Source organism: Linepithema humile, chromosome 2 (genome assembly GCF_040581485.1).
Source record: "Linepithema humile isolate Giens D197 chromosome 2, Lhum_UNIL_v1.0, whole genome shotgun sequence".
In the NCBI taxonomy this organism is placed as follows: domain Eukaryota; kingdom Metazoa; phylum Arthropoda; class Insecta; order Hymenoptera; family Formicidae; genus Linepithema; species Linepithema humile.
In genome coordinates, this window is record NC_090129.1 from 3,167,400 (window position 1) to 3,191,575 (window position 24,176).

General features: G+C 32.3%; 6 protein-coding genes across 15 annotated transcripts; 4 read left to right on the plus strand and 2 right to left on the minus strand.

The window, feature by feature from the left end:
- Nucleotide 1: 1 nt before the first annotated feature.
- Nucleotides 2–1,096, plus strand: RpS21 (ribosomal protein S21). Of its 2 annotated transcripts, none has more exons than XM_012369868.2 (4): nt 2–130; nt 212–270; nt 631–766; nt 970–1,096. In XM_012369868.2, exons 2-4 carry the CDS (start codon nt 221–223, stop codon nt 1,033–1,035), a joined length of 252 nt encoding a protein of 83 aa, XP_012225291.1. In that variant the 5' UTR covers nt 2–130; nt 212–220; the 3' UTR covers nt 1,036–1,096. The 2 variants fall into 2 exon arrangements, with proteins under 2 accessions (XP_012225291.1, XP_012225292.1); XM_012369869.2 differs by having other exon boundaries at nt 23–125.
- Nucleotides 1,097–1,453: 357 nt separating this feature from the next.
- On the minus strand, nt 1,454–10,485 carry Tbc1d8-9 (TBC1 domain family member 8/9). Of its 6 annotated transcripts, none has more exons than XM_067350384.1 (19): nt 10,207–10,485; nt 9,162–9,328; nt 8,483–8,668; nt 8,315–8,411; nt 8,038–8,227; nt 7,872–7,948; nt 7,739–7,795; nt 7,462–7,666; nt 7,181–7,383; nt 6,799–7,088; nt 6,523–6,726; nt 5,971–6,302; nt 5,580–5,735; nt 5,317–5,502; nt 5,052–5,240; nt 4,729–4,894; nt 4,298–4,633; nt 4,054–4,175; nt 1,454–3,977 (listed from the first exon to the last, which is right to left on the minus strand). In XM_067350384.1, the coding sequence occupies exons 1-19, from the start codon at nt 10,248–10,250 to the stop codon at nt 3,759–3,761; spliced, it is 3,426 nt and encodes a 1,141-aa protein (XP_067206485.1). In that variant the 5' UTR covers nt 10,251–10,485; the 3' UTR covers nt 1,454–3,758. The 6 variants fall into 6 exon arrangements, with proteins under 6 accessions (XP_067206485.1, XP_067206487.1, XP_067206486.1 ...); XM_067350386.1 differs by having other exon boundaries at nt 8,315–8,408; nt 8,495–8,668; nt 10,207–10,484; XM_067350385.1 differs by having other exon boundaries at nt 8,495–8,668; nt 10,207–10,484.
- Nucleotides 10,486–11,031: 546 nt separating this feature from the next.
- On the minus strand, nt 11,032–14,686 carry LOC105673997 (F-box/WD repeat-containing protein 4-like). 3 transcript variants are annotated; one of them, XM_067350448.1, is made up of 9 exons: nt 14,487–14,686; nt 14,160–14,276; nt 12,488–12,757; nt 12,248–12,401; nt 12,040–12,181; nt 11,697–11,745; nt 11,485–11,595; nt 11,241–11,418; nt 11,032–11,160 (listed from the first exon to the last, which is right to left on the minus strand). In XM_067350448.1, exons 1-9 carry the CDS (start codon nt 14,684–14,686, stop codon nt 11,062–11,064), a joined length of 1,320 nt encoding a protein of 439 aa, XP_067206549.1. In that variant the 3' UTR covers nt 11,032–11,061. The 3 variants fall into 3 exon arrangements, with proteins under 3 accessions (XP_067206549.1, XP_067206550.1, XP_012225446.1); XM_067350449.1 differs by lacking the exon at nt 12,488–12,757; XM_012370023.2 differs by lacking the exon at nt 14,487–14,686 and having other exon boundaries at nt 14,160–14,478.
- LOC105673998 (KIF-binding protein-like) lies at nt 14,682–17,462 on the plus strand. The gene is made up of 2 exons (XM_067350415.1): nt 14,682–14,831; nt 14,926–17,462. Exon 2 carries the CDS (start codon nt 15,118–15,120, stop codon nt 16,930–16,932), a length of 1,815 nt encoding a protein of 604 aa, XP_067206516.1. The 5' UTR covers nt 14,682–14,831; nt 14,926–15,117; the 3' UTR covers nt 16,933–17,462.
- Nucleotides 17,463–17,879: 417 nt separating this feature from the next.
- Nucleotides 17,880–20,244, plus strand: ND-ACP (NADH dehydrogenase (ubiquinone) acyl carrier protein). Of its 2 annotated transcripts, none has more exons than XM_012370054.2 (3): nt 17,880–18,194; nt 19,026–19,142; nt 19,907–20,244. In XM_012370054.2, exons 1-3 carry the CDS (start codon nt 18,030–18,032, stop codon nt 20,084–20,086), a joined length of 462 nt encoding a protein of 153 aa, XP_012225477.1. In that variant the 5' UTR covers nt 17,880–18,029; the 3' UTR covers nt 20,087–20,244. The 2 variants fall into 2 exon arrangements, with proteins under 2 accessions (XP_012225477.1, XP_012225476.1); XM_012370053.2 differs by lacking the exon at nt 19,026–19,142 and adding an exon at nt 19,186–19,311.
- An 863-nt stretch (nt 20,245–21,107) lies between these two features.
- Ripalpha (RPA-interacting protein alpha) lies at nt 21,108–23,320 on the plus strand. The gene is made up of 3 exons (XM_012369928.2): nt 21,108–21,352; nt 21,629–21,863; nt 22,027–23,320. Exons 1-3 carry the CDS (start codon nt 21,269–21,271, stop codon nt 22,356–22,358), a joined length of 651 nt encoding a protein of 216 aa, XP_012225351.1. The 5' UTR covers nt 21,108–21,268; the 3' UTR covers nt 22,359–23,320.
- Nucleotides 23,321–24,176: the final 856 nt, after the last annotated feature.

The window sequence follows — 24,176 nt, forward strand, 5'->3', positions numbered from 1 at the left end:
GTTAGGGATTTATTAAGTTGTAAAGTGGTAACATTGAATGATATTTCCGCACTTCGGAGTGTATCCGGTAGAATTTTCTCTTTCTGTAGCCATATCGTGACAGATAGGTTATACCGAGTGCAACTGTAAAGTATTTATCAAATAATTAACACAGCCGTATTTTTCCGGCTCTGAAAATAAACTAATCATCTGTTTTATGATATTATTATAGCTATAAAAAATGGAAAACGATCAAGGAATTCTGGTGGACTTGTACATCCCACGAAAATGGTAAGACGCACACGTGGATTATGAATAATTTTTATAAACTTTACAATGGCTAAATTAAATATTGTCTTAAGTTTGATACGCAATTTTTTAGTCGACAACACTTTAAATTGGTTTTAGTGTGTATGTATTGAATCAATGATAATGTAATCTATAAAGTGATTTTAGGTTAGATAACTCGATATCGAATTTTCCGGTAAAGAAAATGCGCTTGGGCAAAAATCGTTCTTTTTATAAATGCACTATCTTGCATCTTTTACATTAAAATTGAAATATGCGTATTCGCAGCAAAATAAACAAAAAAGTAAGAAACTATATGCAATAGAACTAAAATAATAAACCACTGTTTTTTTTTTGTTACAGCTCTGCGAGCAACCGTATCATCCACGCCAAGGATCACGCATCCATACAGCTAACTCTGGCTGATGTCGATCCAGAAACTGGACGCATGACAGACACTCATAAGATGTATGCAATCTGTGGAGCAATTCGTCGCATGGTATATATACAAGTTATTTCTACATACGTTTATAGTAATTATAGAAATTTAATTCAATTATAAATATTTCCTCACTGTAAAGTTTTTACATTATTAACCAATTGACAATATTTGTATGATTAATTATATATAATATTAATATTACATTATTTAGTTTTTTAGATTCTTTATATGGAAACTTTATGTTAAACTTATGTTTACAGGGTGAGTCAGATGATTGTTTAGTGCGATTGACAAAGAAGGATGGACTTTTACCGAAGAACTTTTAATTCATATTATGACCATTTACTATATTTACAATAAATAAAAAAAAATTTTAAAACTGTACAATTGTGTTTTTTTTAACTTTTGCAACAACTTTATTATTAGATATATGGATGGTATTACAAGTATTTATTTTGTATTAAACAAAATTAGCATAAAACGCAAAAATCATATTTCAGAAGTGAATATTTGCGAAGAAACGATATTAGAAATATGTTTCATCAATAGAAGACGATCTGAAGATACGAATTAAAATTTGTAAAGCCTTTTTTGCACATTTATGTATTGATTTTTATCAACGGCAATCTCACAATTTTTATATATATTTTGAAACTTGTTACGAATAATGTCTATCACAGTGTTAACTTTTGAACTTGATTCGTTTATGATGTCTAAAGTAAGACGAATCACTATTTGCAAGTATATATTGTATGACATTTATTTTATATGCATTTTATACATACATTTATAAGTATGAAATATCTTTATATACACATATAATACATTGATATAATAAGACTGCTGGATGTCAAGATAGTATGCCACAGTAGCACTCGCGAGTCACGCTCAGTTATGCTCATGAGAGAATACTAATTATATAAAAATAAAAATTATCACTAAAGTGTTATGTATAATCATGTGTCATGTACAATCGGAATTGGCTGATCTCCATGAATTATAATGAATTTTTCTGTTATATTAAAATCCGTTTCTATCTAGAATAGGACAAAGTTATGCAGCGATTCCTTTTTACTGCAGACTAGGAATATTAGAAAATCTTTTTACGAAATAAATGATTCGGTATTTTTAGGCATAGTCGTGTACGATGCAATCTGCTATGATTATTATCATCTAAAACTGTTTACATGAATTTGTTTTGCATTTATTATCTTGGATAACGACACAATTTTGAAACTCGATGGACCAAAAAAGTTTTGACACATCACAAAAGTCTTCTAGTTAATCAGTTTTCTTTTTCTCATAATAAGTTATAAACCTTTTTAATTTATAAGTTGAAAACAACTGCGTGGACAATCACGAATCCGAATATTTCAGAATTTGTCATGAACGAATCAAATTGATCAAAAACTTTTATTATTGAAAGGCAACGAATCAGTTGTCAAATAATACTGTGTATCAAAATTGCGTTATATTTCCTCGTTTGAATATGCGAGATTAATTTATGCTATTTGCGTACAATGTTCATAAATAATTGTTTAGACATGTGTAAATTTGAATTAATATTGTGACCAAATTATAAAAAAATGAATAACTTATAACAAACGTTCTGTTCTATTATTTTTGTTCTTCTGAAATAATATATATTTTTGTTGAAATATTTTACGTACATTTGTATATTAATATCTTTTTTCTTTTCACTAAAATTTATCATAGATGTACAATGATGCCATCTCAGGAAAAATTCTGTGTTTCTTTAGAAATTTTGCAATGATCATAATGCTCTGGTATAAATTTCTGTTATAAATATGAAGCGTTCAAAATAATTTTTTTTCTCTCCTAATCAAGATTTCCACTTGTCTCTTATAATTAAGTAAATAATACTCGACAAATATGTCATTATTTAATAATGTTTGTACATGATAGTGTTTAATGTCGTAAAGCAAAACTAGAAATTAGAATAACGTACCTATAAGTAAAATATAACGAACTTATTAACGTATATGCAATATTTGTTTAACAAGTTGTTATCCTCAATCGTCTGATACATTTCTAGAAAAAAATAGTACGTCTGGGAAATGTCATCACATTTGTCTTTTCCTTTTTTAGAGAATTTTATGCGTCGCATTAATATTAGTTAGACTGGAAAACCCTCATTACTTACATAGATAATCTTAAAGTAATAGAATTGGTTTTAAATCTTTACCCTGAGTATTTGCTATTGACGCAACAGCACATTTGCCAGACATACGATTTTAATAAGGTAGGCCATACATTATATATATGGAACATATGCCCTGTCGTGGAGTACTTTTGAAAAATTAATAATACAGTTATTAATACGGTAGCAATTAAACCATATCTTAAAAAAAAAAAAGCTTATAAAGAAAGCGATCAAAGCATTTTTCGCTGTATAATACATTGGAATACGATTATATTTCGATACCTTAAACCAAAACCTTGTAAAAAATCCAAATTTTACCGAAAACATTAAAAATTACTTATTTATAATAAATTTCAATTAATTTATCACAGATTTTGAATTAAAATAATTTAAAGTTGTTAATAAATAAATTTTTGGGATTATTTCAAAAAAATTTGATACATAAAAAAATAAAAATACTAAATCATAATAACAGAAAAAGTGAAATTGGTCAAAAATTCGAGATACAAGGTTTTGGAGTTAAGGTATCGATTTGTTTGTTGTGTAAAAAAAGATGTTAGAAACTGTTAAAAGCAAACGTAATGCAGTACGTAATTGCACTCGACAAAAAGTATTTATCAAAAATATTTAACAGTTGAAAGAAGTAATTGCACAAATCCTGACGCGGTTTTAAGGGGGTACCAATGAATATATATGAACTTATATCGTCTATGACTACTACATTGTACAAATGCCACGCGAATAAATTTTCTTTTCGAATTAAAATTCCTTTTCCGATGGCAATTGAATTTCTTTTATGTGTTTTCTCTTTCGTCAATTTACCTAAGCGAAATATGCTTGAGAAGTAGATGTCATACCACTCTCTTACACATTCATTACCGTGTGTCATCCGTTCAGAGTTGGAGTGTCCGACAAGGAGTGGACTCGATTGAACCTACGATTCTTTAATGTCGTCATAGCTTCCATAAGATCGGTCCGTTTACCGAAGAAGTCCACTATCGCCTGCCCGGTCAAAGCGGACGCCAAAAATTGCTCGACGGTTATCGCCCAATCGGGATCGGCGGATGACGATATACTTGACGGATTTCCATTACGATCGGGTGACTGAAAAGGAAAGCCTCGGTAATAAACAAATTTATTGTTGCGATAAAAAGCACCGTCAGCATTTAAAAATACGCACTCTTTCGATGACTGAGGAAGTTTGTTGAGCGGCAGAAGCGGCTAGAAGTAAGCTATCTTCAGATTCTTCTCTCTCTACGTAAAACTTCTTGCCGACATCTCCTAATTGGAGTAGAAGTGTACCTACAATTTTTTATTATTTTAGGTTTCAGTTTATTTTATTATTTAATTATCCCATTTAAAATGCTGTTATAGAATAGTAAAAAATACAAAACAAAATACGTGCGATAATAAAAATATCTTACCTATGGAAGCAATACAATGATACGTTTCCTGTTCTTCGGGTTGCGCGGGAAACATATCGTAAAGGGTTTTCCATAACGCTATGAAGTGTCCTTGAGACATTTTTGGCACGGTTTTAAGATCCAATGGACTGTCTTTCGACGCTATCATCGAGCGCAGACTGCCCATACTCTGAACTTCCCACGATTGATCCCCTTGCTGGCTATTTAAGCTCGTGGACCGGGATAATGTACCCACCGTCGGCTCTTCCGCCAGACTGATCGGCATCTCCAAGGAAGCTACGCTCTGCTCCATGCTGTCGAAGAAATCCGTAGCTTCCGCCGCCACTTCAGCACCGTCTAATCGATTTCATAAATTTACATACGCAGATAAACATACAAATAAAAAAATGGGCCCCCAAATTAGCAAGCTAATCGACAATCTGAATATTCACCCGCTGAATGTGTCGGAGATTCAAAGTCGGCGGGTGTGAGAAGTGGCGGCAAATGCAGCGTGTACAAGAGTTTTAGTCTCTGCGTCAAGTCGGCCGTCGCTGTCATTCCTATAGCCTGCACTAGTTCCCGGAAATTTAACAAACCGTCACGATTGCGGTCCATCAACTGAAAGAATATTCCTTAAATATCAGTTATTCAAACAGATAAATGTAAGTGACCGAATATCAGTTATTTAGAATTCAACGCGATTTTAAAGAGCGCAAAAAATACCGTCGCTTGTTCAAATCAAGATTGCTGTGCCGCAATGAATGAATGAACTTACGCGAAATAGTCGCGCGGAAAGAGATTCAGCTTGAGTGCATTTTCCCCATGGGGAGAGGCCGCCGAATAATATTCTGAACAAGTCAAAGTCCACTTTATACGCTTCGTACGGCGGTTGAGTGGGATCGTAGCGGTCGGGTTCGGATTTACGTTGACTCATTAACTCCTCTCTCACTAAGCTCAACAATTCCTGTGCACACGTGTAGAATAATGAAGATATATATCACGCTTTGTGTGATCTGTTTGTAAAAAGAAATTTGCATTACCTGCAATTCTTCCATTTTCATGTATTTATCGATAATGACGCTTCTGATTACGTTCTTTTCGATTCCATCCTCGAGACTTTGAACCACCCTAAGTCTATGCTTCAAGCGCAATCTTTCTATTCCACCGATTGTCAGTGAACCGTATCTCGAATAAGCTTCATAGATTAACGTTTGAACAGATATACTCTATAATAAAAAATATCTTTTAAATTGATATATCATATTAAAGGCGTGAAATAATGTAAATATATGTATAAACTTGCTCTATTAGGTGCTGTACTGTCAACTGGCCGAGGAAATATCGGGCCTTCATCGTTGTAAACGCCACCGAGGTAATCTGTTAACAATTGCATAGCCTCCCCGTCATCGCGGCAATTGAGTAACTTGTCTTGATTCCACTCCAACACTGTCAACGCTATCTGATACAGGAAAAAAGATCTAATTACTTTAAATGTCATTGTGTTCATTATAAAATGTAACAAAAAAATAAATAATATCATGAAGTTAAATAAAAATTTCTGTTATAAATTTATCTACAATAAAAGTCTCTTGTGAAATAATTTGTTGAAGTTTAATCAAATTTATTTTTATCAAAATCTTCGTAAAAATATTTAAAAGTTAAAGACGTGTACTCGTTAATATTCAGTATTTTACCTGAAAAATAACTTTTGCTCCGTCATAAAAGAAACAGTCCATGATATTCACAGCACTGCTGGTTGGCATGACGCTTAAAAATATCGTTAAAAACCAAGATAATGATATCACTTTAATCAAGCCGAGTTCCTGTAACTTGGCATGTAAAACTGGTAAATGCTCGGCGGCCAGTTCCTCTAAAAGACCTTGATCAACGAGAGCGCCAACCACTCTCCGGTCATAATAATCAGGTAATAATGACTCACAAACGTTGCATAACTGCCAGAATGCGGACTCCTCCGAACAATAGATTAACAGAACTGAAGCTACTATGTTCATTGCCTGACAATAACCTGACAATAACAACAAAAAAACGAATTCACATTAACAACGTCGCCAAATAGTAATATTATTAAACTAATTATTTTTTTAAATAATATGTTGAGAAACGTCCAGATTTGTTAACATAAAAAACTTCTCATATCTGAAGAACATCGGCTTTTGATAAATTAATGTTTAGTAATTTAAATAATTCGCATTACAAAAATGTATCCCGAAGTGCATTGAACTTACCGATCTGAGGATTTCGCCACGCGTAGGCGGACAGCACCCTTCGCAGCGCACTGATTCCGGTGTCGGACTGGAAAGCTGGATGTTCCGGTAACGATCTATGCAAATCCCTTTCAATTTCTTCGTTCGCTTGGCATGATTTACCAAGGGATTGCTCAACCAACGACTTATATAAATCAGGATTCATTGCCTTCTCATTTAAGGCACCTGTAACAAAGCGACATGTTTTATGTATTAAAGTTCAGCGTTATTCGACATACTAAATCACTCATATCTTACCAGAAAAAGTGAGCCAAACTTCTCCTCTCAGGCATTGCGGAATTCCTTGAATAACAAGTTTCACCGTTTCCGTAGTCCTGTACATCGTAATACCCCTTCCGTATTCGGCAAAGTGCAGCTCCCACTGCTTCTCTTTAGCTTCTTGCTTCAGCGCGGCTTCGGGAGTCAGCAGAGCTTTGAACAGCGTCATCAACGGTGGTTGAGACTTCCACTGCTCCACAGGCTTCGCTTCCTCGCAGTTACTGATATTACTGCTCGAAGAATTCGTCGAACACGCGTTTTCTCTTGCTCTACACCAATGCATATACCAAGATTGCGATTCACGTATTGTTGTATCAATGTTTTATATCTGCTGAAAAATATCGCTAATGAGCAAACGTACGTGTAATTGAGTTTAGACTTTGCCAGGAGCTCGGAGATCTTCTGCACCACGAAATCCCTGTCATGTATTTGAGCGAACAGAAACGACGAACGCGACGTAGTGACGAGTATCGACTTATCCGCTCCTGTGCTGGACTGATTTTCCGCCGGTTCGACGAGCGTCACCTCCCGCAGAGGCACAACCAAGCTGACTTGTCGTCTCACCTGGATAAATAGGCAAGCAATAAGTGAACTTTAGAATTATTTTTACTTCTCACTCATTTATTTTAGAAAGATATTTACCCTACTTTCAAAGCAAAGATAGTTTTGAGATAAATATATCTTTCCCCAGACGTATCTTTTGTTATACGGAGTCCATAAAGTTGCATCGATGCTACCATCCAACTTCTCGGTCCCTGGCAACCTAAACTGAAGCCTGTACGCTTCCGAATGTGCTCGTGCATCAAGATCCCTCTTTAAGAATGACGGCTTTTTAGGCACATTTTTGCTAAAATTGACACAATGTTCATTTTTGTTTTTTTTTTTTAATAAAAAGCGACGTGATTGTGTCGAAATATACCTTAATTTATTCAATAAGTCTCTGTCTTCGTTGAATCCACTTTTTTCATCAATAAGTCTGAGAAAAATAAAAATCAATATCAGTAAAGTATGAAATAAAAATGTTAGAATATTTTTTATTTTGAAAATAGAACCTCTTCATAGCAATATTGGTCAGTTGTTCCATTAATGAATACGTTTCGGATTTGTGTAAAAACATAGAAAAATAATGCTGCAACAGAAGAAAATTGAGAACTGATCAGTTTTCATATGGTACTTATCACAATATATATTGAAAATAGTAGAGATGTTAATGTATACTTCTTTATTGTCACGCGTTACAACACGTATACTGTCTGGAACTAGAAGGGAGTTAGTTTTACTCAATTCGGTAATGTCCGTCCATCTTACGGTCAATTTCGTTTCCCTTGCTAGTATATATGCATAAAAACACATATGATTCACGGATAAATAGAGCCATCCTTGTCTAGGTAGTCGAGATTTCCAGTAACTAAAAGAAAAATGTCATTTTATCATTTATTGCAAATATATACTGAAGGTTATTTTTTTAAAATATAAATTTGAAATTTATAAACACCTGCATGAGTAATAATTGACCAATTTGTCCTCTTTGGGGATATTGAACAATTGGTGAAATTTAAACGAAACAGTTTTGAAAGATTCTGGATCCTCTTCTGAAAAAACAGTAATATTAATGGTCAATTTATGCACTTGCAATTCTCATTCTTACGATTGAAGTAACCACCAATAATTATACCATCTGCAAACTGCGAATCCGGAATGCTATTTGCTATTATAGATTGAATTTTGCAGCAAACAAATTCCGTAATCTCTTCTTCGCTATCGAACGACGTGAGGGTAGTCATTAAATTCGAGTGAAGCCATTCCCAATCTTGCAAAATCTCTTCGTGAGTCAAGGAACATGCCACTTCTACAAGTTTTCAATGAAAGAAAAGCAAGTTAGGAATTCAAATTTGTTAAAACAAATATTTATATATATATATAATCTAATTCCTAATCTTTTTTTAAATTATTACATAAATATAAAATTAAATATAGGTAAAAGCACTAAACTTGTTGTGCTTCCTTTCAGCATTTGTCTCACACAGCTGGCATTTGTTTATGCTAATGACACTGCTATCAGTTACTGTGTTATTATCACTGCTATTAAAACAAGACTTGCATACATATCTGCTGCTTTATATATTTTCACATATAAATAATATATGGAGAAACTAATATTTAATAACAATTGTAAAGCACAATTATATATTTGGACCAAAATGACATATCTATTATACGTATGACATATATATATCATACATGACATATATATATAAAGGGAAATTAGCTCTCTCTCAAAATATTTTATATACCTTATCTCTTAGACTACAATCTTTTAGATTTCGATTATAATCCATTACCCCAATAAACCTCCGATGATGGTGTCTGGTGAAGAATTCTGAATGGTGGTGGTTTAGTGTCAAAGACACTGTCCAATGTGCCCACCAATATGGAGGTGAGACCCTTCGCTTTCCCATGACCTTTGCGACGTTGTAAAACGAAATATACAGTTGCTTGTTCAGTAGTCCTACATTAGGAAATAAAAAAAACTGAATCAAATTTACAATATTGTCTATTTTAAGAATTTTAAAAATTAAGCATACCGTTTCTGTACATATTTGAGAAAGAGAGAATTAACATAAAGATATATTTTGCATGAGAATGTAATAAATAATCTGTAATAATAATAAATAATATCTAAAATAATATCGAAACAATGAAGAAATAATAAATAGTTGCTTGAAAATATTAATTGGAAAGTAAGTAAACGGATTACAAAACGGAAAATCTAACGGATATTGATTACTATTATTATTGAGATTCATGAAGAAATAATTAATCACTTTAATAATGTATATGTTTCACAGCACGCGTCTATTAGTCCCAAGTATTTTCGTAACGATATGATTTCGCATTGATTTCGACATCACGTTCGCCGCTTATCAATTATAACCAGATATACTCGCATGACGGCAAACGGCGTCACATTTATACATACTTTTACTAGCGTGTCACGGTCGTTATCTACGTAAGTTCGTGCTTTTAAAAATGAAACTTTGTCAATGCCACGATAATAAGCGATAATTCCTTCCCTTGCCAAAGCGACGCAAATTTACTACGCTAACAAGCGACGCACAAATTGGCATTCCCGCAATCGCACTGCGTGGTAAGAACCGACGAATTTCCAGTCCGCGGAGAGAGAATTTCCCGTCAGCTGTCTTTGACATAATGTAAACAATCAGAGCGACGCCGACAATCTCGCTTTCAGCGATTTACGATCCATTCAAACTCGAGGTCGTAATAATCGCTGCAATCGCCAGATCGAGCGGGAAAACCAGACACGATATAACCAACGCTGTCGGCCGCGATGAAATAAAAATCACGTGCACATAAATGCGACTTTACCAGAACGCATTGGCGAGCAACACTTCTTGTGGCTTCACCCACATATCGACCACGGTCGTCAACGAGGAAGTACATATGGCACTGACGGGACAACGTACACGCGTACACACTTTATCCGCGACACAGTCCGGTGTGCGGATAACAACGTCCGACTCGTAAAACAGCGAAAGAAAAAAATATTCGTGACAGATAAACACCAATTACAACAGCACGACTGACTCTCTCTCTCTCTCTCGCGCACAACCGCCGTCAGCTGCGCTCTCAGCTGCAACTCGCGCGGATGCACGCTCGCCACATCATGAGAAACAAATGTCACCGTGCGACAATTTCTGAAATAATTTCAACTAATTATATAATGGACGCATTCAGCGGAACGAACCGTTCAGTAGCAATCGAACGTGATTGGCTCTTACTTTTAGAGCCAACAAATCAACAGTATCATTCAGCAGAAAATCTAGTAACTTTGCTCAACTGGTTGAGTCCGCTGAATGCGGCCAATGGCATTACTGTATTTTTCTTTTTGGCGGTAACTTAAATTAAAATTTTTTTCAAAAATTTTAATAATAATTAAAATCCAAAAATGTATAAAAATTATAATAATTTAAGTATATATAATTATACTTTTGTATCTAAATTAAAATTTTGTTAGGTCAGGTTTGGACTCTATTTGACGTTTGAAACTCTAGTGCAATTCGTCTCATGTTATAAGGTTTGTTTTTTGTAGCCTGCACTGCGGCTGATTCAGAGAGCCGCAGTGATAAGGCTCATCCGACTCACCCGAACTAAGATCGAAACAATGGAGAAAATAGAAAAGATAACTCGATCTGATTCAACAATATATATAAAATATTTTTATTATATAAATATAACTTCATGTAAACCACGATCTGAAGCAACAAACATATGACTGCTGTCAAATTGTACAGCGTTTACACATGTGAAATTTTCATACATCTAAAAATTTTTAAGATAAAGTTAGTAATATATGTAACTAATATAATATAAGATGCATGTAATTTGGAATTAATACAAACCTGAACAGGATTATTTTGTCTTTGATCCCATAAAATAATTGCACCATCCGAGTGTCCCGTTATAATAGTATACGAATCATCCGATGAGAAACATGTAAAATAAGCGTTATAAACGTGGTAACGACTTTTTACTCTACCCGCCATTGAATTATTCCATGTTTGTACAAATTCGGATGTTCTGAAATTATAGTAATAAATATAATTAAATTGAACGGTCAATTAACATAACAATAAGATATATTACCTTGTATCCATTTTTTTAATACAATTGTTGTCAAGCATGAGAATACTTTGCGGATTCTGCCATTTAGTGTCCAAATAATTGATATCGATATTTCTTCTAATTATTTCAACACTAAAATTTCTTTATATTAGTATGTTGTAAATTATTCCAAATATATACAAACAGTGATTAATCAAATACATGTAAGTTTAATTAATTGAAACATAACTTACTTTTTACTGATATCAAAGAAGACAATTTCATTTTGGTTTGGGATATCATCTAGAAAGTTAAAAGTTAAATAAAAAGTTAATAACTTTTAATTTAATTTAGTTAATTTTAAATGCGTTAATGTAAATGTCAATATTTATTTTCTTGTTTTGTTATTTAGAATGCAATTTTAAAAAATTACGATATCTTAATTTAATATAAATAATGATTTTCAAGATTAACTTCTATTTTAACTTAAGTTAATTTAATATTAACGTAACTTTAACTAAGTTAATTTTTTGCTCATGTAACTTTTAACGTAACTAAATTAATTTTATATGCCATTAAAAAAATATATTAACTTACCAAAAGTCGAAAATGTTTTGTCAATATTAGCAATAAATAGCGTTCCTGTAGGATCAATTGAGATTGTTCTCGCATCATAAATTTTGGTATCAATTATTTCTTCCTCTCTCTCTACATCTCCTTCATGTAAATATTTTCGTATCTGAGCAAAAATAGGTTTTACATTTTACATTAATCAAGCGCATTATTGCAAGTTTTTAAATCTTACCTTTATTGAACTATTTCTTGAACCTGAAATAATGTATTGTGACGTTACATCTATAGCTGCAATGGAATAGTCATTAGAATACATTTTTAATTCTACAATTGGATACTTGTATTCATCTTCGAAATCAATTTTCCAGTGTCCGATATCATAATTTCTGCAAGAATTTTTGTAAAAATTTTTGTAAAAATTTTTGTAAAAAATTTAAAAAAAAATTAAATAGAATTTATAATAAATACGCACGAATGACAAGTTATTATAATATTATTCCAATGAAAAATATTCATAATATTAGAGTCACAGAATCTACTAATGACTTTATTAATTGCACCGTCCTTAGTGCGCGTATAAGCTACCATGTAATTGTCCGTAGCACAAACAACATAGTGCTCAGTAATTTGTAATGAAAAATATGAAACACTTGAGACTTTTATTCGTGATGTATACTGTTTGTTTTTCCAGTTGTAATAAATATTAAATTTTGAAGTATACGAAGATAATAATGGCGCACATCTGTGAAATAAAATAACACGTTTTTCAATGTATTCTTATAGAGAACCGAGAATATTTTTGCTTTTCATAATGTAAATATGAGAAGTGCAAAAAAGGTCTCAAACATCTTGGATAATGTTAATGCCGGCGGTACTGTCATTTACAAGTTTTATAACTCGAAAAGTACTTTAATGAAAAAAATACTTTATTATAGTGTTTTAAAAATGTCTCGACTTCAGCTACAAGAATGTGCAATAAAAAATACCCAACTGGCAGAGAATGTTTTAAAAAAAATTTTTTTTTATTTTTGAAAAAGATTTTTAAAAACATTTTAAAAATATTACAATCATTGGATAAACCCCTTTTTATTCATTAAAAAAATGTTTATTTTAATGTTTATTAATTATATATTTTACATGAAATATTCGTTTAAAATAGCAAGTTAGAGAAAGTATTAAAATAAACATTTTTTAAATGAATAAAAAGGGGCTTAACCAATAACTGTAACCCAAAATTACAGAATAAAATTCGAAGTTTTAAAGAATCCACAGCCCATTTCTTGCGCGCAGGTATACGCACACGCGGCGGGGCGTTCGGTTAACGGTAATATAAGATATAAAAAAAAAAATTCCTAAAAATCACTTTCGTTTTAGCGATTCATACGAGGCTTTCCCCTTAATTCTTGATTTTAATGTTTTTAAAATGTTTTTCAAAAATTTACAATGTACAATTAATGGACATCATAAATATTAAAAATTCAAAATGCATTTTAAAAATAAAAATTAAAAATACATTTTAAAAATATTGTCTGCTGATTGGGTAGGGGTTTCCATTTAAAATTCTTTTGTTTTTCAAGGTTATTCAAATAAATATCACCAGCTAATAGATTTTTTTAAGCCCTACTATTTTTGTTTGAAACATTTTTACAATAAACCAATACTTTCTAAAATAATATGCCGTTCTAAAACTTTTGCTACGCACTGTATATAATTTTTTTCCGTTCACGCCACGTGGGTCATACACGCTCCACGTGTCAAGACAAATACTTTATATATTTATTAATTAATTATATATAATTATATAATTTAAAAAATTCTAGAATAAATTTAAATACAAATCAAGATTAAGCATTATTTAACTTATTTTTCACGAAACTTGGGTCATGTGCGCTCCACGCCACGTGACTGAGATGCACTCCACGTGTTGAGACAAACACTTTATATAGTGTTTATGTTTTCCAGCAAAGAACACAAGTTGACACAAATCGACACAAGTATCACTCTGTTTTTGTTCGACATTCAATGAGCAACAGAGAGAACAATACTTTTGTGTCGCTTGTGTCTCTTGGTGGAAAACTACCATATTCATTAATTGATTATATATAATTATGTAATTTAAAAAGATTAAGCATTATTTAACTTACTTTTTACGAAACCTTTCGGACTTCTGATTCGTCACTAGCAAATGATTAGATTTCTCATCCAAGATAGTATATATTATGTTATTAAACCGTTTGCATACGCAGCAAAGTCGTGCCAAGCTGCGTGGATCACAATAATACAAAATTGATAACAACATTTCGTCGGGCAGAAAATCAAAATAATTCATATTTAACTTCTTAATTGTCTACTTATATTCACTAGCGAGAATGGAAACACACACTACAGTATTTTATGTATTTTACGGTGTAATCAAAGAATAAGGCTTCTCCTTATTCTTCGGGTGTAATGCTCACTCTATGAATGCTCACCAGTAATTCAAACTCGAGCCTCGAGCCGACCTGGCCAATACCAAGAGTACCATGGTGGAGGGGACACGCACACAACCGAGACGTGTATGTACATACATGTGCTGCGCAAAGCGTTCTACGCAGCACATGTATGCGAAAAAGGACATCAATACACGACATATGGTTCTCTCTCGGCTCGCAATAAGCGATTCAGTGCCCATTCCAGTGCATTCCAGTTGTAGTGGATGATTGGCTTCTCATTAGCTGCACGTGTATTGCATCTTATGTATGAAAACCATCGTGTTAACATCGTTTTGTGATTATTCTGTGCCTCGTATTGTTTATTATCAATAAAGATATCAATAGGTTGGTAAGATTATACATAAAAATACTTGATTGTTTCTAACCAATATTTCTAATTTCAAGATGTGTATTATCTAATGATTTTTTTTATCGATAGGTACCACAATCGCAATAGCTATATCACAATTTTATAATGCTAATAGCCGATCTGCACGATTTTAAATATTCTTGGGATAGATTTAATAAAATCTTGATATAAATCTTGTTAAAAAGATCAAATGTTCAAAAAAATTAAGCAGACATAATTCAAAATTTAAGCATTTCAACGTCAAAACATTTTGTTTACAAGATGGAAAGCACTGAGACAACCGATTACCCACGAACGTGGGTGACAGAGAAATACCAAGAGGTTCAGAGTATGTTGAAGGAACATGAAGCAAAGAGCACTCCGAATGAACTTTACGAGAAGAAATCTAAGGCTATGGAAATCTTAATGGACATACTGGAAGTGCTTACCAAAGAAACTTTCTCATCTGCAATGACTGCAATAACTCATCTGAACATAGGTATATTGCAAGCTGATATGCAAGATACACAACTTGCTAAGGAACATTTCACAAGGTGTATTAATCTGTTAGAAGTGAGCAAATTGACACCTGAAGGTATTTTACCAGTTATAAGCGCTAACAATCAAATGGGTATAGTTCTTGCACAGCAAGGTTCACTTATAGAAGCTAAGGATTACTTGCAGCAAGCGGAAAGTTTGTACATTAAGTTTACAGAGGACGTTTGCCTTGATCCTATTAATATGATGACTATCATAGGCATCGAAGAAATAGAGGGAGATCTGTGTCCCAAGAGTTTACTTGAAAAACTTCACACCTTGACCTTGTATTACTTAGCGCAAGTGTGCCGTGAGCTGGATGACAAGTACAACTTTGCCCTGTATTGTCACAGAACACTGAGCAAGCAGCTAAGTCAGAATAAGATAACCCAAAATTTGGATTACATCGAGTGGGCTTTGAATGCTGCAACAATATCTCAATACTTTGTAGAGCATGACAAATTTCCACAAGCGAGACATCACTTAGCCGCAGCATCATGTGTGTTACAGAAATATTTACAGATCTTGGAGACAAAGGACACTAAGGAAATGAGTGATAGTTTGAATGCAGAATATGAAAAGTACAATCACAGATCAGCGGATGTCGCTAGATGCTGGGTGAAGTATGGTATTGCTCTTCTAGGCTCATCCAAGGAAAGATTAATGAAGAGAGCTGAACAGGACGATCAGTCGGAAAATACGAAACCTACAGAAGTCATTAGTGAAGTAAAACAGGTTGCGGAAAGCAGTGAAGTAAATGAGGACACGGAAAACATGATATTTGTAGATTTGGAATCAGAATTGCAACCAATCGCCAATGAAGTCACAGATAAATTTGTGTTAGACTTCATCGATGCCAGACCAGTGTTCTTGAACATCCGAAAATGGCTCGACAAGGCGATGAAGTATTACACCTTTGAGAATCACGCATCGGATTACGCGTATATCGTGCAGGATCTTTCTCAAGCGTTCAAATGCCTGGCGTTCTTCGAAGACAACGGGGACAGACAGGCAAAGATGCACAAACGGCGAATAGACGCCCTAGAGAAGGTAATTCAAGGTTTGAGTCCACGTTTCTATCGTATCATTTGCAGGGAGATATGGCTTGAGCTGGCAGATACATATTTGGAGATCTTGGAAATAAAGATCGATCGTCTGCAAGAGTCTAATGAAAAACCTACCACTCAAATGGTGGAGAAGATCGAGCGTTTAGCGACAAGTAGCATTAAGCACTATCAGTCATATTTGAATTCCTTAGAGACGAATAAATCCAATAACGGCGTTGAGTCTTTTTTGGACGATCAGCTAAATCAGGCGTTGTATTGTTATTTCCACATTGGAAGACTGTACAATAAGATTATACCTACCGACGTGCAGAAGAGGATAGAGAACATGCAGAAGAGCATCGACGCTTACAGCTTTATAATTAATTATTACACTAATCATCCTGAAAAGCAAGAAGAACTGAACAAATATTCCTTTATACAGGTGTCTAAGGACTTTGTCAACCTTCTGCCACCTGCGTTAGACAAATTGAAACAGCAACAGACGAATCAATAATTATATTTTATTTTTTTAAATTTTATGCTTTAAGAGTATTAAGAGTGTATAAAGGCATTTTGTTATATTTTTTGGTAAAACGCGCATGTATTTGAAACGCATGTTTTTAAAGGCATTTATGATCAGCTGACTTTGCTGTATATATTTATTAACATAATATTATAAAGCAATTAATATTTATGTTTGTAATACAATTACTACATTAAAAACATACAATTGCAGTATATTAAAAAAAAATTTCAGATGCTCCGAAAGAATTGTTGCTTGTGTATTCACACATAATTGCGATATTAGAAATGATTAAATTGATTAAGTATTATAATAATAACAATAAATATAGACATTTGTCTCTTTATTAATCTCTTCTTTTCACGTTTAAAAAGTAAAATGTGCATTACAAATAGAAAAAATGAGGATTGTTTTATGAATAAATTGTAATTGTCTAATGAATACGAACGAGTCATGTATATTTTTTTATGTAATGTGCATATTTATAATTTAATAAATAAAGTTTTGTTTTTTATTACTGACATATTAAGAATTTTTGCGCTTTATTTCACTTATTTATAAAATCTTATACTATATATATACTTATATTATATATATTTTTATTAAATTTTAATTACATAATATTGCACTAAGGGTCGGTTGTTCCAATTTTTTAATAGACTACCTCTCAGTTACTTAAAATAAATATCAATAAATATCAGTAACTGTTGTTCTATTTGTTAATAAAGTTTACTTATAGGTTAAATTGTTATTACCAAAAGGTAATTCTCTCGGTATTCCAATCACCGAGTAAGGATTACTGATATTTATTTTAGGTAATCAAGAATAGTCTGTCAAGAAGTTGAAACACCGGACCTAAAATAGTATAAAAATCATACAACGACATCTCGTGTTACAAACAAAAATGATTAGACGGTTACCGTTCGACTGATAAGAATGAGCGAATAGATGTCAGTACGTGTTTCCCATCTCCTTCGGTAACTCAAGGGTGTCCGCAGAGCCTCGTGCGATCTCACAGCGTATTGATAGAATAGCTTCGACGTTGTCGTCGTCGCCGTTGTTCCTGGACACACACGTTGCGGGTGGAAATGGCGTCCTTGGCGGGTGTCCGTTTGTTGGCGAGGAGTGCCGGCGGTTTCAGAAACACACTCGGCGGCCGATTACGTTGCGCGACTACCGCATTTGTTCAGATGCGATGCTGTGAGCAGAGACTGTTGCACTGCACCGCGCGGACCACACTCGTCGCACCGCAGGTAACGAACATCGTCCTCGTCGTGTCATGACACGCCGTGAACCTCCACCGTTCGAATGTTCGGTCTTCGCGTAGCGTGTTTTGTAAAAATGCATTATGTAACTGAAGCGATTTGTCGAGATACAGCGTCATCGCGACGAGCATGCCGGATTTGTCGTATTATCAGTCGAGTTTGTTGAAATTCAAGAGCTTTGCTCGTCTCAACTGCACTAGCTTGTATTTTCCACATTAAAAATAGTCTAAAAATTGAAAGAAAACAAAAGTTGCAGAATACAATCTAAAATGAAATAAATATATATACACATTCAGGCTTGATAAATACATATACATTCAAAGAATGCAAATGTATATTATGATAAATGCATATGACAATATAAAGCATATTTTTAATATTCATCATTCTACTTATCATAATTTTGACCAGTTTTTAATACATTGATCTCAATGTATATTATATTTGCAGTATGTTAATTACAATAAAAGGTTATTACAATGGAACTAAACATTTGAGACATAAGAATGTAAGATGATTCCCAGATTAATAATGTAATGAGAGTTCTAAATAGCTAATTATTTTTTATTATTTGTATTTAAGATTTGTGTATAAATAGTTAATATTAGATAATGTATTCTTTTTTATTTCTAGAAATGTTTATGATATCATTGAGAGAAAATGATATAAGTTATAATCTTTACTTGATATTAAATTCAATAATTTAAAGACATGCTTTTATCATGTATCTTAACAAAGAGGAAGGAGATTGAAATAGATGAAATCATTTTTCATTTAAGAAATAAATATTAATGCATAAAAATTATTTGATAAATGCAGATCAGGTGCAAACGTGGATATTGTGAAAAAGTTAAAGCAAAACCAGGGTCAGTTAAAGACATTGAACAACGTGTCTTGAAAGCTGTGGCTGCTTATAATGAAGTCACTGCAGAAAAGGTTGCATAAATATATCTTTCTTTTTATGGGAAAACTTTTGCAGGGCTTAAGGGACACACGCATCAAGCAGGTGCGCCACTACAGTCATAAGGATCCACTAACCCTTGACATTATTCGTCAACGGGTGATCTTGGTTCTGAAACTTTATGACAAAATTGAAGCCGCGAAGGTATCCACCAAAGATTAGTGTTTTCGAAACATCTATGAAGACATTTCTGTAAATTGTGCATCTTGTAATGAGCAAAATGAGCAAAAGCATTGTTAAAAATAATATTAAGAAATAAAATTAAATACATAGAGACATATATCAGTTTCTAAAACACATATAGCTTTTTTAATATTAAAAATAATCAGTTGACAATTTTTTCTCTATATAATGTTAACATAGCAATCTTTTCTTTTTCTGCAAGTTTGCGAAACGTCTTGATAGTTTTTAAAATGAAGAATAGCTGGTTAACACCTTGCTTGATCGTGGCGTCTGCATATATACTGACATGTGGATAAGAAACAAACCCTATTTTTATTTTTAATTATTAATTTATTGAACATAATAATTTTTATTCATCAAAAAACATCTGTATGATAAAAAGATATTAATTTTTTTCTCATCTACAATATCAGATTCAAATTTAAATATTTATTCTTTTTTTCTATATATATCAAGTATTTTATTTATTTTTTTTATTCTAAGGACATGTCAGTTATGCAAGAAGCCCATATGTGTAATCGAATCCTAATCTAATGATATGTGGAATTCTTTTCAGCTAACATTGGAGTCGCATTTCCTGGACGATCTCGGTTTGGATTCTCTGGACCATGTGGAAATTATAATGGCGATAGAAGATGAATTTGGCTTCGAAATTCCAGACATGGATGCGGAGAGGCTACTAAAACCTAAGGATATAGTGCGCTATGTCGCGGATAAAGAGGATATATACGAATAACATGCCTTGTGTTATTTATATCTAAGCGTTTAGTCAACATCCGCCGTTGTTTCGACCGGAAATAACGGGTCACAGCATCTTACTTTGCTGCCACCATTGTTTTTTTCTGTATATAGAATAATCATCATTTATGTGAATAAAAGCTAAGCGAATTGTTAGATCGGATTTCTCTTCTATTAGTACCCCAAAAAATTTGTAACTTATAAGAAATATATACATACAGATATACATATTTATGATAACTGCGATTTAATACCGCATCTTGACGCTATAGTTTTTTTTTACATTGTAATAAAATTATATATATTCCTTATACGCAAAATTCTGTGTTATTAAGGCTGCGAGTAATTGATGATTGTGATTACATTTTTTTAGAATAAAATATAGTTTTTCGTTATTTTTTCTTTTGTTAAAATTATATTTATTGTAATGTAATTGGAATAATAATTCAAAACAAACGATTCTATATTATTTTAATAAATTTAACAAGTATAGTATATTAAATTTGTATTTTTTCTTACAATTGGTTATATTTATATCTTCAAATTTATATGAACAAGAACTTATAATAAAGAATAATCTTTTCTCATGGTTTATAATAAATTGCTAGATTGTTTGGAATTTTTTATTTAAATACATTTTATGTAATACTGTACTGTGTTGTCATTATTCATAATTTATTTTATGTTATGTTCGATAAGATTACTTTTTTATTAGCTTTTGTTATAATTATCGATTACTTGTTCACTATTTATGAAGTATTTGTTTTTTAAATTCTCATAAAATTTGTTTAGTACAATATATTAATTTCTATCTTAATCTTTTTTCGCGATTTCTGAGCATTTTTAGGTACGCTGTGATTATTCATTACATATCAATTATCAGACTGTTAAACTGTTTAATTTGGAGAACCATGAAAATCGACTGAAATGCTCAACTAATTCCGAGCCTAAATTCCTGGCCTAAATAATTGATCCTGCTTGTTTATCTAAAATTTTAAATTTCCTCGCAAATTAGCGACCTCTCATCAAAATGCGCATGCGTGAAAAGTGCCGCGTATAGTGGAGATGAGTGGAGAAGAAGACGAATTTGACATTTCTTCTCTTTGGAAAAGTGCATTTATTGTATATTAATTTTATTGTATTTGGAAAACAAAAATATTACACGGCACACAATCCTACAATGACGTCGAAATTAATAAAGAATAGAGATTGTGCGGATAAAATCAGAAATGGCTCGCCCAAGCTGCAGGAGGTGTTGCGAGAGGTTGGGAAACCAATGTTTACTTTGTGCTACCTTTAAGATTTTCGAATAGTAATAATACATTATTGCAAAGACATTTTTTAAAAATGTTTTTGAGTGTATACAATTTTATGCCTGTATTCTTCAATTAAACTCGATGTAGCTTTAGCTTCAACAGGCACTGTCAACTTGGTTAAGCTCCGACATCGCAGTGTTGCTTACATTATGTTAAAAACAATACATTGAAATGAAGATATTTATGAAGAGGAAATAATTTTAATCACAATATTCTGTTTGCAGAAATGTCGTCAGAGAATGCGTGAGAAAAGGAATCAATTGTTTAACAGACGCAGATTTGGTTTGGAACTTGATTCGAGAAACGTGCAAGACACATTGACAGAAATAATGCGTGAGGAATTTAAGAGTCTGGCAACATCAGATGACGGTGGGACAAGTCTTACGTTCAAAGAGATCGACGAGCCCTTGAGTCAAGAAGAAGCAATTCAGTTGGAAAATGAAATTATTCACGATCAAGGTTTGATTGATATTGAGACCTCAGATTTTAGGATACATATCAGAATAATTTGTTATATTTTACTATAAAAACTTGTTATTTGTAGTAATGTAGTTATCGATAGCTTGCTGTTTGCAACAATATGCACTTGACAGAAATTAATTCATATTACAAATTTATGTAGAACAATGGATGCTTCAAGAATATGAGAAGATCTCGCAGGATGAAATTGACTTCTTGGCTATATGTGCTGATAACGACAGTAGAGAAGTGTTCTGTCCCATATGTCAGAAAGCCATATTAACAGAAGAAGGTAATTCTGTAAATTGTTTGACTTGCGGGCTGAAATTGACTGGCCGCACTATGCAAGAAGTGAGATATTTAATTAATGAGAGTGTAAACATTCACGCATTCAACTGTGTCAAGGTGCCAACATTCATAGCAATATCTGACAATTTTAATCTTAATTTATACCTAATATGTCATGATTGTTCTACTTTTGCTTCAATTTGCTGATTATTTAAGATTAATTGGCCGCTAACTTTCCAAAATGGAAACAAAATTGCTGAACAATTATTTCGATTGTGAAAATTTATATACTGATGTGTCAGTTTGTTCAAAGAATAAATCATTGTATCATGGTTTGCATTAGAACAAAGTTTTAATACTAATTTTGATTTTTTTTGACGTTGGGTTTGTTTCCAAAAAACTCATTAGTATTATATAAATTTAACATAAGCATACACATACAGCTTAATTGTTGTAATTGATAAAACTCGATAAAAATCTTGTCAAATTACGTTAGATAATAATGAAAAAAAATTTCAAATCATTTGTCATCATGTCAATTGTAAATTAATTTAAGGAAGCATTTTCCAATGACTATAATCATCGAATAATTATGTGTTTTTGTACAACTGATTTTGGTTTCCTCAATCTTAACACAGGAAGATGGATCAGCGTAATTATTTATAACAATAACGAATTGTGATATAGGACGATAGAAAAAACAAACAACAAAATGCAATCAGTTCGGATTTCTTCATGTTATAATATTTGGAATAATAACATGTGTGAATGTGTTTATGATTATATGATACATATTGTACAAAAAACATCCCTTCGATGAGTTCACTTATATTATTTATCACTTATACATGTACATACACGATGTAAGTTTGCGTGAGGGCGTCTATATATTGTATCGTGCATAAAAAAATAACATTCTTCGTGTTCTAAAACAAAGCAACAAATTAATATACGAAATATATCGATATTTAAAAAAGAATTTAGCCTTCAGAGTATTAACTGTTTCGTTCTCTTAACATTGGACTATGTACAACATTTTACATCAACAGAAACGCTACAATATGCAGAAGCCCTTCTGTAGCTTAAGCTATATTCGGTAGTCAAACTTTTTGCAAATGATTTGTACATTATCACATGGATTTCTATATTAAAGATCTCATATTACATAACGGTGTGAACATGTTAACTCCTGAGCAACCCCCTTTTTATCGTCCATGCAATCATCAATTGTATAAAGTATATATTCCTCTTACTAGTTTGTTGTGCGGTATAATTTAACAGCAGCGTTATCAAACAAGTGATAATGTATATTAAGAAAATTATGTACATCTTTACCTTCTTTCAAAGTAAAATCATGTTCCTCAAAAATTTATCTCTAAATTCTTGAATTGTTTTTTTTTATCGCAGTCTATGCAATGATATTAGTTTATGGCACTAGTTCCATTATTTTTAATGTTTTAAGTTTAATTTTTTATCATACCATTTCTCTACAAAAGAGAAATAGTCTGAAGCTAAAAAATTCATTTACAGTACAGTGAAAATTTGTTCTGCACTGATCTAATAGCTAATGTAATCATAATTACGCGAGTTATATAAAAGAATCTTTTTCAAAGAAGATAGAAATATTAGTATTGAAACCTAATTATTTTTTTAGCGGAGTGGAAATTATAAATGTCTATACACTCCCACGTTATAACAATCATAAATTTTCTATCTCGAAAGAGATTTCTCAAAGCAACATGGAATGAATCATACATAAACATTTATCATAAGTAATTAATAGAAAATTATATATTACTCTAAATGTAACTTTCTCTCTCTTTGTACGCCAAGTATATGCTTTATAAATCAACGTAAAGATATTAGAATATATTTTTTGATTTTTGATATGATTTTAAGACGCGTACAAATACGTACAATTGTATGAAATAAAGAGGAAGTACGTGAGAATTTGTTTTTAATAAAAAAAATAATTTCTTTCACCGAAAAATAATTACCTGCAAATAATTGTGCCGTATCATCGAT

Excerpts from the sequence above, each read along its gene's own strand:
- ND-ACP (XM_012370053.2), top strand. The coding sequence starts at position 18,030 with ATGGCGTCCTTGGCGGGTGTCCGTTTGTTGGCGAGGAGTGCCGGCGGT. Across the intron at positions 18,195-19,185 it reads CCACACTCGTCGCACCGCAG|GGCTTAAGGGACACACGCAT; the intron begins GTAACGAACATC and ends AAACTTTTGCAG. Across the intron at positions 19,312-19,906 it reads ACAAAATTGAAGCCGCGAAG|CTAACATTGGAGTCGCATTT; the intron begins GTATCCACCAAA and ends AATTCTTTTCAG.
- LOC105673998 (XM_067350415.1), top strand. The coding sequence starts at position 15,118 with ATGGAAAGCACTGAGACAACCGATTACCCACGAACGTGGGTGACAGAG.
- Tbc1d8-9 (XM_067350384.1), bottom strand. The coding sequence starts at position 10,250 with ATGTGGGTGAAGCCACAAGAAGTGTTGCTCGCCAATGCGTTCTG. Across the intron at positions 7,089-7,180 it reads AAGTCTAAACTCAATTACAC|AGCAAGAGAAAACGCGTGTT; the intron begins GTACGTTTGCTC and ends GCATTGGTGTAG. Across the intron at positions 4,895-5,051 it reads TTTCCGCGCGACTATTTCGC|TTGATGGACCGCAATCGTGA; the intron begins GTAAGTTCATTC and ends ATATTCTTTCAG.
- Ripalpha (XM_012369928.2), top strand. The coding sequence starts at position 21,269 with ATGACGTCGAAATTAATAAAGAATAGAGATTGTGCGGATAAAATCAGA. Across the intron at positions 21,353-21,628 it reads TGCAGGAGGTGTTGCGAGAG|AAATGTCGTCAGAGAATGCG; the intron begins GTTGGGAAACCA and ends TTCTGTTTGCAG. Across the intron at positions 21,864-22,026 it reads TGAAATTATTCACGATCAAG|AACAATGGATGCTTCAAGAA; the intron begins GTTTGATTGATA and ends AAATTTATGTAG.
- RpS21 (XM_012369868.2), top strand. The coding sequence starts at position 221 with ATGGAAAACGATCAAGGAATTCTGGTGGACTTGTACATCCCACGAAAA. Across the intron at positions 271-630 it reads TTGTACATCCCACGAAAATG|CTCTGCGAGCAACCGTATCA; the intron begins GTAAGACGCACA and ends TTTTTGTTACAG. Across the intron at positions 767-969 it reads GTGGAGCAATTCGTCGCATG|GGTGAGTCAGATGATTGTTT; the intron begins GTATATATACAA and ends TTATGTTTACAG.
- LOC105673997 (XM_067350448.1), bottom strand. The coding sequence starts at position 14,686 with ATGGGCACTGAATCGCTTATTGCGAGCCGAGAGAGAACCATATGTCGT. Across the intron at positions 11,419-11,484 it reads ATTAAAAAAATGGATACAAG|AACATCCGAATTTGTACAAA; the intron begins GTAATATATCTT and ends CTATAATTTCAG. Across the intron at positions 11,161-11,240 it reads GACAAAATAATCCTGTTCAG|ATGTATGAAAATTTCACATG; the intron begins GTTTGTATTAAT and ends AAAAATTTTTAG.